The sequence below is a fragment of the Eptesicus fuscus genome, chromosome 2 (genome assembly GCF_027574615.1).
Source record: "Eptesicus fuscus isolate TK198812 chromosome 2, DD_ASM_mEF_20220401, whole genome shotgun sequence".
NCBI lineage: Eukaryota > Metazoa > Chordata > Mammalia > Chiroptera > Vespertilionidae > Eptesicus > Eptesicus fuscus.
Genome location: NC_072474.1, coordinates 116,245,303 through 116,258,295, shown reverse-complemented (window position 1 = coordinate 116,258,295; position 12,993 = coordinate 116,245,303). Strand labels below are relative to the sequence as shown.

The following is a 12,993-nucleotide window of genomic DNA, read 5'->3' as shown; positions in this document are numbered from 1 at the left end:
TAGGTATTTCCTTAGAAAGGATTCCTAGGAATAGGATGCCTGCTCACATTTTTAAGCATTTATATTGTTAAATTCCTTCCATAAAGAATGTACCAATTTGTGCCTCAAGTAGTTATATATGAGAGGATCCATCCACCTTCCTAGGACTGGACGAAAACAGCAACTCAGTCTGCGCGAAAGTTACCCTTGCCTTCTTAAGAAACAAAGGAAATGGTGTCTCACTGTTGGAATTTACCGTTTACTAGGCTTTCTGTGAAGAGTTGGAATCAATGATACAGGAACAATTTAAGAAGGGGAAAAACCCCACCGGCCTGCTGGCATTACAGCAGATTGCAGATTTTATGACCACAAATGCTCCGAGTGTCTACCCGGCGGCCCCGCAAGGAGGAATGGCTGCCTTGAACATGAGTGAGTACCTCCTGACTCTGTACATACTGTCATTTCCCAGGAAAAATTTCCTGAAATACATGTAATATATAGAATGGAGTTTTTTGAAAATTAACGTGTTTTGGTAAAAAATAGGCTGTAAGCCTGAAAACGTCTTGAATGTAGAGGGGGCTCCTCTTTTATGAGCCAGTGAGACTTATTTTTCAGGCAGATGACTTTTACATACACACACACACACACACACACACACACACACACTGAGTGGCCAGATTATGATGATCTCTGAACGCATAATAATCTGGCCACTCAGTGTATATCCTATATAATAAAGGCTAATATGCAAATTGTCCCCTCGACCAGGAGTTCGACCAGCAGGCAGGCTGGCCAACCACCCATGTCCCCTCCCCCTGGCATACAAGAGACAGCCAATCAATAATTCTCTCTCATCATTGATTTTTCTTAGTGTGAGACTTTGTCCTGAAAGACAGTTGTGGACAGTTAGTGTGGACTAAAGTGTGTGGAGCTCCTCCTGATTTCAGCTGCCCTTCTGAACCTGGCCCTCTGAGCTTCCTAATGAGTTCTTTTATTGATTGATTGATTGATTGATTGATTCTCCTCTCTGAGGATATTTTCCAGTGATTTTTAGAAGGAGTTAAAGGGACGGGGAGAGACAATGAGAGAAACATTGATGTGAGAGAGACATATTGATTGGTTGCCTCCTGCATGCACCCTGACCAGGGCCAGGGGTTGAGCCTGCAAGGTCGGTATGTGCCCTTGACCAGAATTGAACCCTGACCCCTTTAGTCCTCAGGCCAATGCTCTGTTCTCTGAGCCAAACCAGGTAGGGCCCTATGAGTACTTGTTGGTTCTTCTGGGAGCCTCAGGTGTGGCCAGTGGTCCATGCTGATGTCATGCCCTTTTCCTGCGACAGCCCTGCCCCTTGTATTTTCTGGTTGGTGGGCTTACCTTGTCGTTACCTCGTGTGTCGTAGAGATTGTCTTTGGTTTTGGTTTCGTTATCCCTCGTTGCTCTAGTTTTTGTGTGGGGTTGGGATAGAGACTTAAGAAGATTCAAAAACAGTTTTGTTCCTGACCTTAGAAAAACATTCACCCTTTCCTCATGGGGTTTGATGGTAGTGGTCAGCTGTGCAGATGTTCCTTGTCGAGTTGAGGATGTTCCCTTCTATTTCTAACTAGTGACCCGGTGCAGGAAATTCACGCACATTAAAAGGGGATTAATTAGAGGAAGTATTTTCATATTGCTATTTGCCCTTTCTCTATAATAGAAGTGTCAGAGATGAAAGAAAATTAGTAAAATGTATATGAAAACCTTCCTCCTGTCAGAGTCTGGGGCATACCACAGGACCCAGAGTCAAGTCCCCGCCCACCCACATGCACCTCAAAATCCCATGAGACCCAGACCTGGCCGCCCCCCATTGGGCTAGATCCGGACCCAGCCATCCCACCCTTGTCAAGCCTTGCCAGGCAGGGGGTGTAGCCTCAGGTCCCCTGGCCCAGCGCCAGGATGGGGGCATGGCCTGAGGTCCCCCAGCCCAGACCGGGGTGGGGGGCATGCCTTGAGGGCCTCCATCAAGCCCTGCCAGGTGGGGTCATGGCCTGAGGTCCCCTGTCAAGCCCCACTGGGTAGGGGGCACAGCCTGAGGTCCCCTGTCAAGCCCCACTGGGGTGGGGGAGGGCGTAGCCTCAGGTCCCTGCTGATTGCTCGTTAAGGCTCCTTATGGGAACTTGGCCTCAGCTGTGGGTGTAGCCATCTTTGTGACGGAGTGATGGTCAATTAGCATAGTCCCTCTATTAGATAGGATTTGCTGAGAGCCTTTATCCTGAATGGATGTTGAAGTGCTTGTTCTGCATCTACTAAAATGATTCCATGGTTTTCCTCTTCAGTTTGATATGGTAAATTACATTGATTGGTTTCTGAATGCTGAACTAACCTTGCATTCTTGAGATAACTCCCCCTAGTCATGATGTGTTTTTTTCATGTGTTGCTGGATTATTTGCTAAACTTTGGTTAAGTAATTTTTAGTCTGTGTTCATGAGAAATACTGGTCTGCCCTTTTCTTGTGATGTCATGTCTTTGTGTGGTTTGGTGTCAAGGTGATGCCGGGCCAGGCAGAACCAGGTGGAAAGTGCTCTGGAAGAGTTTGTGCAGAACTGGTGTTACTATTTCTTAAACGTGTGACAGAATTCACAGTGAAGTCATCTGCGCCTGGAAGTAGGGCTACTCAGAATATCTATTTCTTATGGAATGAGCTTTGGTAGCTTGTGTCTCTTAGCAATTTGTCTATTTTATTTTATTTTAAGTTAAAAATTTTGCTGGCATAGTTATTCATATTACCCCTTTATCCTTTTTTATTTTTTAAAAATGTTTTTGATTTTAGAAAGAGGAAGGGAGAGGGGAAGAGAGATAGAAACATTGAGGAGAGAGAAAGATCAATCAGCTGCCTCCTACACACACCTGCTGGAGATTGAGCCTGAAACCCAGGCATGTGCCCTGATTGGAAATCAACCGGCAACCTTTGGTGCACAGGGCGACACCCATCCAACTGAGCCACACCGACCAGGGCCCTTTATTCTTTCAGTGTCTGAAAGATGTGTAGAATGGCCCCTCTCCACTTCTTCACACTGGTAATTTATAGCGTGGCTGTGTTTTGTTGGTGAGTCTGGAGGCGTATTTTATTTTCTTCTCATTATTTTACTAGAGGCCCAGTGCACGAAATTCATGCATGGGGTCGGGGGTCCCCTCAGCCCAGCCTGCACCCTCTCCAATCCGGGACATCCCTCTTACAATCCTGGACCGCTGGCTCCTAATTGCTCCCCTGCCTGCCTGCCTGCCTGCCTGGTTGCCCCTAACTGCACCCCCTTGCCAGCCTGGTCACCCCTAACTGCCCCCCGCTGCCGGCCAGGTTGCCCCCAACTGCCCCCTCCCTGCCAGCCTGGTTGCTCCTAACTGCTCCCCGCCCACCGGCCTGGTCACCCCTTACTGCCCCCTCGCTGACCTGGTTGCGCCCAACTGCCCCCCTATGCTGAACGGCCCCCTCCCACCGCCAGCCTGATTGCCCCCAACTTGCCCCCCCTGCCGGCCTAGTTGCCCCTCACTGCCCCCCTGCCAGCCTAATTGCCCCCAACTGCCCCCCTCCCACTGGCCTGGTTGCCCCCAACTGCACCACCCCGCCCGCTGGCCTGGTTGCCCCTAACTGCCCTCCTCTCCCCCCCGCTGGCCTGGTCACCCCCAACTGCTCCTCCCTGCTGGCCTGGTTGCTGCACGCAGCCTGCTTGTTCAGTTGTCCCTCACTAAACCCCCTGCTGGCCTGGTCATAGGCAGCCATCTTGTGAGGGTGTGAGGGTCAATTTGCTTATTACCTCTTTATTATATAGGATTTCAGTTTTAATCTCAAGACTAAATGATTTCTTCTCTTATTTTTCTGTTTGAGATCAGCTTGTACTTTTATTATTCCCATTTTCTTTTAATCTTGGATTTAATTTACTCTTTCTAGTTTCATAAGGTAGAAACCTCGATTATTAAAAAAACTTCTTAAGAAATAAATGTTTAATACTGTAACTTTCCTTCTGAGATTTGCTTTATTGCATCCTACCTATTTTGCTGCCTTTTTGTTCATTGATTTCAACTTAATTGTATTAATGTTGGAGAATATGGTCTTTATGAAATTGTCTTTGAGTTTTTAACCTTTTGCACTCGGATGTCGAGTGTGACTCGACACGGTTAGCATCGGTAGCAGCTCATATGTCGAATGTTTCAAAAAATATCACACCATGAAAAATTATAGAGATTAAAATTACTCTTTGAATGTATCAATAATTTTAAATATAAAAAAATCCAAATAAATAAGTTTGTATGAAAAGAAACTCCAGCCGAAACCGGTTTGGCTCAGTGGATAGAGCGTCAGCCTGAGGACTGAAAGGTCCCAGGTTCGATTCCGGTCAAGGGCATGTACCTTGGTTGCGGGCACATCCCCAGTAGGGAGTGTGCAAGAGGCAGCTGATCGATGTTTCTCTCTCATCGATGTTTCTAACTCTCTATCTCTCTCCCTTCCTCTCTGTAAAAAATCAATAAAATATATTTTAAAAGAAAAAAAAAAGAAACTCCAGTTTTTTATTCTACTGCCGCGCTTTGTAAAATCTGGGGTATTTATTAATTTATTTTATTTTATTTTTTAAAATATATTTTTATTGATTTTCCACAGAGAGGAAGGGAGAGGGATAGAGAGCTAGAAACATCGATGAGAGAGAAACGTCGACCAGCTGCCTCCTGCACGCCCCCCACCGGGGATGTGCCCGCAACCAATGCACATGCCCTTGACCTGAATTGAACCTGGGACCCCTCAGTCCGCAGACCGTCGCTCTATCCACTGAGCCAAACCAGTTTCGGCAAATCTGGGGTATTTAAAAAATTAAATCCTGAGTAGAATAAAGGAATCGAGAAAAAAACAAGCGAGTGCAAAAGGTTAAGACTGACTTTATGGTGTAGTATGGAAGAGTAATATCTCAGAACTGTTATTATTTGATTTACTTTTGCTAAGACATATTAAATCTTTGTGCTTTGTATTTCTTTATTTCAGGTCTTGGTATGGTAACTCCTGTGAACGACCTTAGAGGATCTGATTCTATTGCCTATGACAAAGGGGAGAAGTTACTGCGGTGTAAATTGGCAGCATTTTACAGACTGGCAGATCTCTTTGGGTGGTCTCAGCTTATCTACAATCATATCACAGTGAGTACTGGGTGAGATAGTAACTGAATGATAAATGGCCTGGCAAGTGTCTGGTCCCACTCATCTCTTCTGTTTAGGAGAAGGGGGAAGCCACTGAGCTGAAGTAAAGCTTGGAAGAGCTTCCTTCTGATTCCTGACTGCAGAGTCTAATAATCTGAGAACGAGCAAGTTTGAATGAAAAATTATGAGAACAGTAGTTTTTAGAATTCCTTTCTTGTATGCTAACTTAACAAATGAGTGTTTACCAAATACAGGCAGTTTTAAATATCTTTTTATGCCTAAAATCCTAAGAATGAAGCTATTTTCTTTCCATCTCTTATTTACTTCTTTAGCTACTCTAGTTTTACAACATTATCAGGACCTTTATTTTCTTCAATTCTTTCTTACAATCAGTATTTACTCAGCGTCTGCTGTAAACATTTATTGTTCTGTCCCAAGCGTTGTTCTCACTCTGGGGTTCCATCCCCGAATGAAACCTGCTCTGCCTCTGTGAGTCTTCCCTTCTACAGCCGTCCGTCTGCCCGTATTCAGTCCCTGTGCTGTCCAGCTGGAATGCACGGTCCGTCATTCAGGAACACTTTGTCAACACCGTCCTCTCCCTCCCTGGACCTGAGCAGCCAGGCCTGCCTGCAGAGAGCCTCCCAGCAGAGCCACTGGCCGTCTCCATGCATTTGCACCCTGGTCTCCAGGAGACCCCTCCCCCTGCCGGGCAGCTGTAGGTAGCCATCTCACAGGCTCACTCAGATTTCCTGCTCTTTTACTCCCTTTGAAATTCCTGACCTCCTTCACCCAGCAGGTGACCCTGCTGTGTCACAGAGAAATGGGAACTCCTGACCACCGCTTCAGTGTCCCTGCCCGTGCCCAGACTCCACTTCCGGCCTCGCAATTCCATTCCCTCTTGCCTCCTTCGATTCCGAATGTATTGTCAGGTGTTTGCTTTTCTCTTTTGTGGAGATAGCCTCTTTGAATTGTTTCCTTCCTTTGACTTTTAAACTTGTTCCAATCTTTGTTTTTTCATTTAATTTTAATTGGATATTTTAAATTATTTATATAGTTCCTGCTTATAGTAACAAGTGTTCCTTACACATATGGCTAAAGAGGAGTTGTAACTCTGCCAATACTCTTCTCTCCCTGAGGCAACAGTGCTAGCAGCCATTTAGATGGTTTTGCCCTTTTCTCCACACTCCACACACACACACACACACCACACGTGCACGCACATGCACGGACACACACGCTCACACACACACGGAGGTGTTTTTACATGTGGACTCAATCTGTGGTGTTTAGTCAGCTCCAGTCTGGACTCTGGGAACGCTAAGTCTTGGAGGTGGTGTTCTGGAGCCCACCTTTGTCCCCAGTGCACTGTGCTTCTGGGAGGGGACCTGGGTCTCTGCCAGATACCAAACCACCCTCCTTCTGTCCTCCACGTGGCCCTAAAGCGAACTTTTCAAAATGCCACCCTGATGCCGGCGTTCTTGTCCCAGCATTAAGAAGGGTTCAGCAATCTGGAGAAAGGGGCTGATGCGTAGATGATTAAGAAGGAGTCCAAGGACGAAAGATAGTTTTGAAAGGCATTGGGGGTCAGAGGATCTTCAGCTAAAGGAACTAAAGACTCCTTCCTCGACTCAGGACCCTGTTTTTATTAATACAATTTATCCTAAGGCACGGTGGAGATGTAATGTGAAATGGTTGCCTGAAAATTAGTTCCAAGAAATGTTACAGCCATGATAGGAAATGTGATCCTTGGCTTTACTAACATCGTCTCGTTCTTTGGAAGTTTAAAAATGCTTACCACTAGTCCTGTTATGAATGCTGTGTAAATAAGGTTGAATTGCTTCAATTGCTTGTGTCAGGACCACCCTCTCCCCCCACTTAGTTATTTGGGACTTTGGGGCTAAATACTGAGTACAAATTAAATTGAATTTACCAAAACATTCCCTTTATCTTGTGAACTAGAGAATCTTTGAGGAGGAAAGTTTGTGTTTTTAAATTATATATGGCATCCTTTTTTGTTACAATCTAGGTGTTATATAGACACTTAACAGAAAAGAACTGTTAGTAGTATTTATCAGTGTAATCAAAGGTGCTAACAGCTCATTGTGCCCTATCATTGAACAAGTACCATGGGATTTTCTGCTAAAGAGACTGAGAAATGCTAACAGGTGTTAGAGGCGATTGTCTGAATGAGATCTGTTTTCAGATCGCATTGGATTTAAAGAAGTTGGTGTCAAGAGACAGGGTGGCCCAATTAGCACATGGGCTGGGTTTCCTCTCTTGGTGGCAGTTGCCTGATGGCAGGGTTTTTCCATCTCTTTTTTTTTTTTTTTAAATATATATTTTATTGATTTTTTACAGAGAGGAAGGGAGAGGGACAGAGAGCTAGAAACATCGATGAGAGAGAAACATCGACCAGCTGCCTCCTGCACACCCACTACCGGGGATGTGCCCGCAACCAATGTACATGCCCTTGACCGGAATCGAACCCGGGACCCCTCAGTCCGCAGGCCGATGCTCTATCCACTGAACCAAACCGGTTTTGGCTCCATCCCTTAATTGTCTTGGCTCAGCTCCAAGGTGGTCTGAAGCCCACCTTTGTGGCCAGTGCACTGTGCTTCTGGGGTGGGATGGCTGTCTTTGCTAGAGATACTGATTTCCAGGGAGTGACCTTAAGATGTGTGACATTAGAGGTTGTTCCTTGTACACAGAAGGGGCATTCGTCGTGTGGGAGGACATGCAGGAAAGCCGGCACTAGTCCACTGGGGACCGAAAAGTGACAGAAATGTTCTTTTCCTATTTTTGCTCTACATCTGTATTTAGCACTTTCTCTCTGCGTCAGACTCAGAAAATTGTATATTATAAGATTTTGTCACTAAAATATGTAGTAGATCTGTTAAGCACACTCTTAGAAATAATGTTAAGGAGCTAAGTGAAAGAGGAAAACACGATATACAAATATATTTATTATAGCCTTGTCTAAAATAATAAAAAAATTTTAATTTATTTTTCTCTCTCTCTTTTATTTTAATCCTCATCTGAGGATATTTTTCCATTGATTTTTAGGGAGAGTGGAAGAGAGAGGGAAAGACAGAGAGAAATATCAATGTGAGAGAAACACATCGATTGGTTGCCTCCTGCACGAGCCCTGACCAGGGTCTGGGCCGGGGAGGGGCCTGCAACCGAGGTACATGCTCTTGACCCGAATCAAACCTGGGACGTTCCAGTTCACAGGCCGTTGCTCTATCCACTGAGCCACGCCAGGTAGGGCCATACTGAAAAAGCTGTAGAGTCCAACAGGAGGTGGGAGTGGCTCAGTTATTCAGCATCAATCTGGGGAATGTTGTTCACCTGCGGGGGCTCTGAACGTGATCAGGCAGCCAGGAAGCGCTCTCCCGCTTGGGTGTTGAGTTCTAAAAACAGATCTGTTAGGCTTTTACAAAGTAAGCTCTGGTCCTCATTGTCATGAACCCGGGGAGTGACCGTCTTCGTGCATGCCACTGGCTAGTTGTCATGGATGTGACCGAGGTGCACTTCCTGTACGTGACACGTGACTGCAGCAGAAGCTCCGTGTTGTATAGATGTTCGACGAGCCTGTGAGTCTGTGGCCTCAAAGAGATACAGATAATTTCAGTTGAATTTTGCTCTAACTCAGTCATGTCCCTACAGACCAGAGTGAGCTCCGAGCAGGAACACTTCCTCATTGTACCTTTTGGGCTTCTCTACAGTGAAGTGACTGCATCCAGTTTGGTAAGAATGTCCTTTCCCTCTTGGGCGTCATGACTGTGTAGGTCACGTCACTTAATTAAACCCCTTCTAATCCTGTGAGACATAGAAAACCTAAGGAAGAAGAGAAACTAGTGTTTTGTGTGATTAACTCAAAGAAAACCTTTAACAGTAGTTATAAACACTAACATTTGGTTTAAATGATTTTAGTTAGGGTAAGTTGAAGTCCTTTGACAGATAATTTTTGTTTTCTTATTTTCAGGTGAAAATCAATCTGCAAGGAGATGTTGTAGACCGTGGGAGCACTAATCTAGGCGTCAATCAAGCTGGCTTCACGCTGCACTCCGCGATCTATGCTGCGCGGCCAGACGTGAAGTGTGTGGTCCATATTCACACGCCTGCAGGGGCCGCGGTGAGTAGCCACGCGCTCCCACCGCCCTTTGGAAGCTGTTTAGTGAGAGGCTCTGCACATTTCCCCGGAAGTGCCTCTTGTTGCAAATAAGTCCTTAGACCTAACTTCGTTGGGTTAAAAACTTTTACTAAGTTTGACTTTTTTAAAATGCTTTTTTTCTCTTAAGGGGTCCATATACTGAAAAACCCGTGAGTCTGAAAATGCCCATTAGACTTCCATGTTAGAAAATTAGAGCGTGGTGACAGTGGAGGGCAGATTTCAATGTGTGGAACACTGTGGGGAGGTGCAGGATGACAGCAGTAAACTTAGAGAGCCTTTGTTTGAGAAGAGGGCAGGCAGGTGGGTGGTAAGTAAGGGTGCTGTGGGCTCAGGAAGGGGTTAGTGGGACTCGAGGGCCTGGAGGGTGCTGATGGGCTGTCGGGGAGGAGCCCCGGAACCCAGGCTGCATCATGACTGGGGAAGTCAGAAGGCGGCAGTTGGGTCAGGAGGCACCATAGTGGGTCCCTCTCAACTGCCCTCCCTTGCAGGCCGGGTGCCTCCCAACTGCCCTCTCCTGCTGGCCATCTTGTGGTGGCCATCTTGTGGAGAGCAGGCCTCCAAGCCCACAGCCCTCCAGGGGCCTGCCCAGCCCATCACCCGGCTGCGTCCTGCTGGGTGCCCGGGTCACCCTGGCAAAGCCCAGACCTCTCAGATTGAAAAGGAGCGTGCCGGTTGCAGGGACAGTCCTGTGAAAACGGAACACTATCTGGAATTGGCTTTTTATCACCAGTCTCATACTTTAGTGACTTCATGGGCTTGTTTGTACAATAGATGATCTAATTGATTCAGTAATGCTGAATTTTAATATCTTTTTAAAATTTATTTTTTATTTTTGTTCATCCTCACCTGAGGATATTTTTCCATTGATTTTTAGAGAGAGTGGAAGGGAGGGGGAGAGACACAAAGAGAGAAACATCGATTGGTTGCTTCCTGCACACCCCTTCCTTCCCCCTCCTCCCCCTCGGCGGAGGAGGATCCAGCCTGTAACTGAGGTACATGCCCTTGACCAGAATCGAACCTGGGACCCTTCAGTCCGACGGCCAATGCTGAGCCAAACTGGCTAGGGCTTGATTTTTAATCTCTTGATGTTTGAATGTCGTGCATGTTGATTTGTTTAAGTGAGTGAGTGATCTGGTTTATTTTACTTTGAATATGTGGTTCTTGATGTCAACATCAGTTTTATTAAATATACTAGAAGCCCGGTGCATGAAATTCGTGCACGGCGGGGGGTTGGCCCTCAGCCCAGCCTGCACCCTCTCCAATCTGGGACTCCTGGAGGGACGTCCGACTGACCGTTTAGGCCCGATTCTGGATCGGGCCTAAACGGGCAGTCCGACATCCCTCTCACAATCCAGGACTGCTGGCTCCCAACTGCTTGCTTGCCTGCCTTCCTGATTGCCCCTAACCGCTTCTGCCTGCCAGCCTGATCACCCCTTAACCACTCTGCTGCCAGCCTGGTTGATGCTTAACTGCTCCCCTGCCAGCCTGTTTGCCCCCAACTTCCCTCCTCTGCCAGCCTGGTCACCCCTAACTGCCCTCTCCTGCAGGGTTGATCACCTCCAACTGCCCTCCCTTGCAAGCCTGGTCCCTCTCAAGTGCCCTCCCTTGCAGGCCGGGTGCCTCCCAACTGCCCTCTCCTGCTGGCCATCTTGTGGTGGCCATCTTGTGTCCACATGGGGGCAGGATCTTTGCCCACATGGGGGCAGCTATATTGTGTGTTGCAGTGATGATCAATCTGTATATTACTCTTTTATTAGATAGGATAGAGGCCTGGTGCATGGGTGGGGGCCAGCTGGCTTGCCCTGAAGGGTGTCCCGGATCAGGGTGGGGTTCCCTTGGGGCGTGGGGCAGCCTGAGCAAGGTACCTGTGGTGGTTTGCAGGCCGGCCACGCCCCCTGGCGACCCAAGCGGAGGCCCTGGTATCTGGAATTTATTTTCCTTCTACAATTGAAACTTTGTAGCCTGGAGCGGAGCCAAGCCTGCTGCTCCCTCTGGGGCGGCAGCCATTTCTGTGGCAGTTAATTCACCTTCTACAATTGAAACTTTGTAGCCTTAAGCGGGTGAGCCCGGCCAGGGTGTGCGGAAAGCTTTGCTTCCCCTGTTGCCGGCGGCAACCCTGGCCTGCTCTCTCAAGCTCCATTCTGCCGCCATTTGTTTGAATTTGTTTACCTTCTATAATTGAAACTTTGTAGCTTGAGTGGAAGCTTAGGCCTGCAACGGCTATGGAAAGCTTGGCTTCCTCTGTTACCTAGGAAACCTTGCTCTCTGTGGCTGTAGCCGTCTTAGATGGGGTTAATTTGCATACCCGCCCTGATTGGCTGGTGGGCGTGGCTGGTGGACGTGGCTTATGTAGCAGAGTGATGGTTAATTTGCATATTGCCATTTTATTAGAGAGGATCATTCTCTGAAGGATGTAATTTTTTCTTAAAACCCAAGAACCATTAGAGAGGTACCTTTGAGAATATGGCTATAAGCAGCTACCATGTAATTTGTTTCAAAAACTATCAAAAGTTTACTTTGTAAGGAAATTTCTTCTTGTAGGTGAGGGTTTCTTAAAGCTGATACTGTGAAAGGAATTAAATATTATATTGCCTTTTTTGTGGTATTGTCTTTTTTTTTTACATATTTTTATTGATTTTAGAGAGGAAGGGAGAGGGAGAGAGAGAAACATCAGTGATGAGAGAGAATCATTGATCAGCTGCCTCCTGCATGCCCCCTGCTGGGCATTGAGTCCACAACCCAGCCATGTGCTCACCTGGAATTGAACAGCAACGTCCTGGTGCATAGGTAGATGTTCATCCACTGAGCCACACCTGCAAGGTTAAATTTTTTTTTAACCTAAATAAATGTAAAGAACTTGTACAGTATCATTATCCTAAACGTGTACAAATTTGCGCTTATCTGATTATCAGGTGTTTCGGTCTAGCCTGCACACACAGCCGTGGAGCACTGCCGTGCGCTCTGGTGCATTCAGAGGAGGCTGTTGCCTGTGCTCGGGTCCGGGGCTCACCGTGTCGTTAAGTCTGAGCTCACAGAGCGTTAGCGTCAGTGTAGAGATCCAGGAAGATGTGCACTTCCTCTGGGGCTCTCCCAGCTTAGTGAGCGTCTGCCTTTTTAAAAAATCTATTTTATTGATTTTTTACAGAGAGGAAGGGAGAGGGTTAGAGAGGTAGAAACATCGATGAGAGAGAAACATCGATCAGCTGCCTCCTGCACACCCCCTACCGGGGATGTGCCTGCAACCAATGTACATGCCCTTGACCGGAATCGAACCTGGGACCCTTCAGTCCACAGGCCGACGCTGTATCCACTGAGCCACACCGGTTTCTGCAAGCGTCTGCCTTTCTAACTGTGCATTGCAGTAAGACCCAGAGTAAGTTTTTTAAGCTCATGGGTTCATTTATTTCTGAGAAGAGAACAAAGTTAACTCTGTTCCCTTTTTTATTTCTTCGAGGAAAGAATTCTCCCTGTCATCAGTCAGCGAGGGCTTTCTCACTGTGACTGCTTGTTCTCCAGGTCTCCGCGATGAAATGTGGGCTCCTGCCCATCTCCCCGGAGGCCCTTTCCCTTGGAGAAGTGGCTTATCATGATTACCATGGGATTTTGGTTGATGAAGAGGAAAAGGTTTTAATCCAGAAAAATTTGGGTCCTAAAAGCAAGGTCAGTAGGCATGTGGCCTGGCG

At 46.8% G+C, this 12,993-nt stretch overlaps 1 protein-coding gene across 8 annotated transcripts in view; it reads left to right on the top strand.

Annotated features, from left to right (window-relative positions):
• The window catches only part of ADD1 (adducin 1), a 76,657-nt gene that overhangs the window by 46,906 nt on the left and 16,758 nt on the right, over positions 1-12,993 (top strand). For all 8 annotated transcript variants that reach the window (XM_054708479.1, XM_054708468.1, XM_028159698.2 and 5 more), the window contains exons 3-7: positions 246-408; positions 4,985-5,136; positions 8,803-8,883; positions 9,122-9,271; positions 12,827-12,970. In XM_054708479.1, coding sequence (XP_054564454.1) covers positions 246-408; positions 4,985-5,136; positions 8,803-8,883; positions 9,122-9,271; positions 12,827-12,970 — 690 coding nt within the window. The remainder of the gene's footprint in view (positions 1-245; positions 409-4,984; positions 5,137-8,802; positions 8,884-9,121; positions 9,272-12,826; positions 12,971-12,993) is intronic.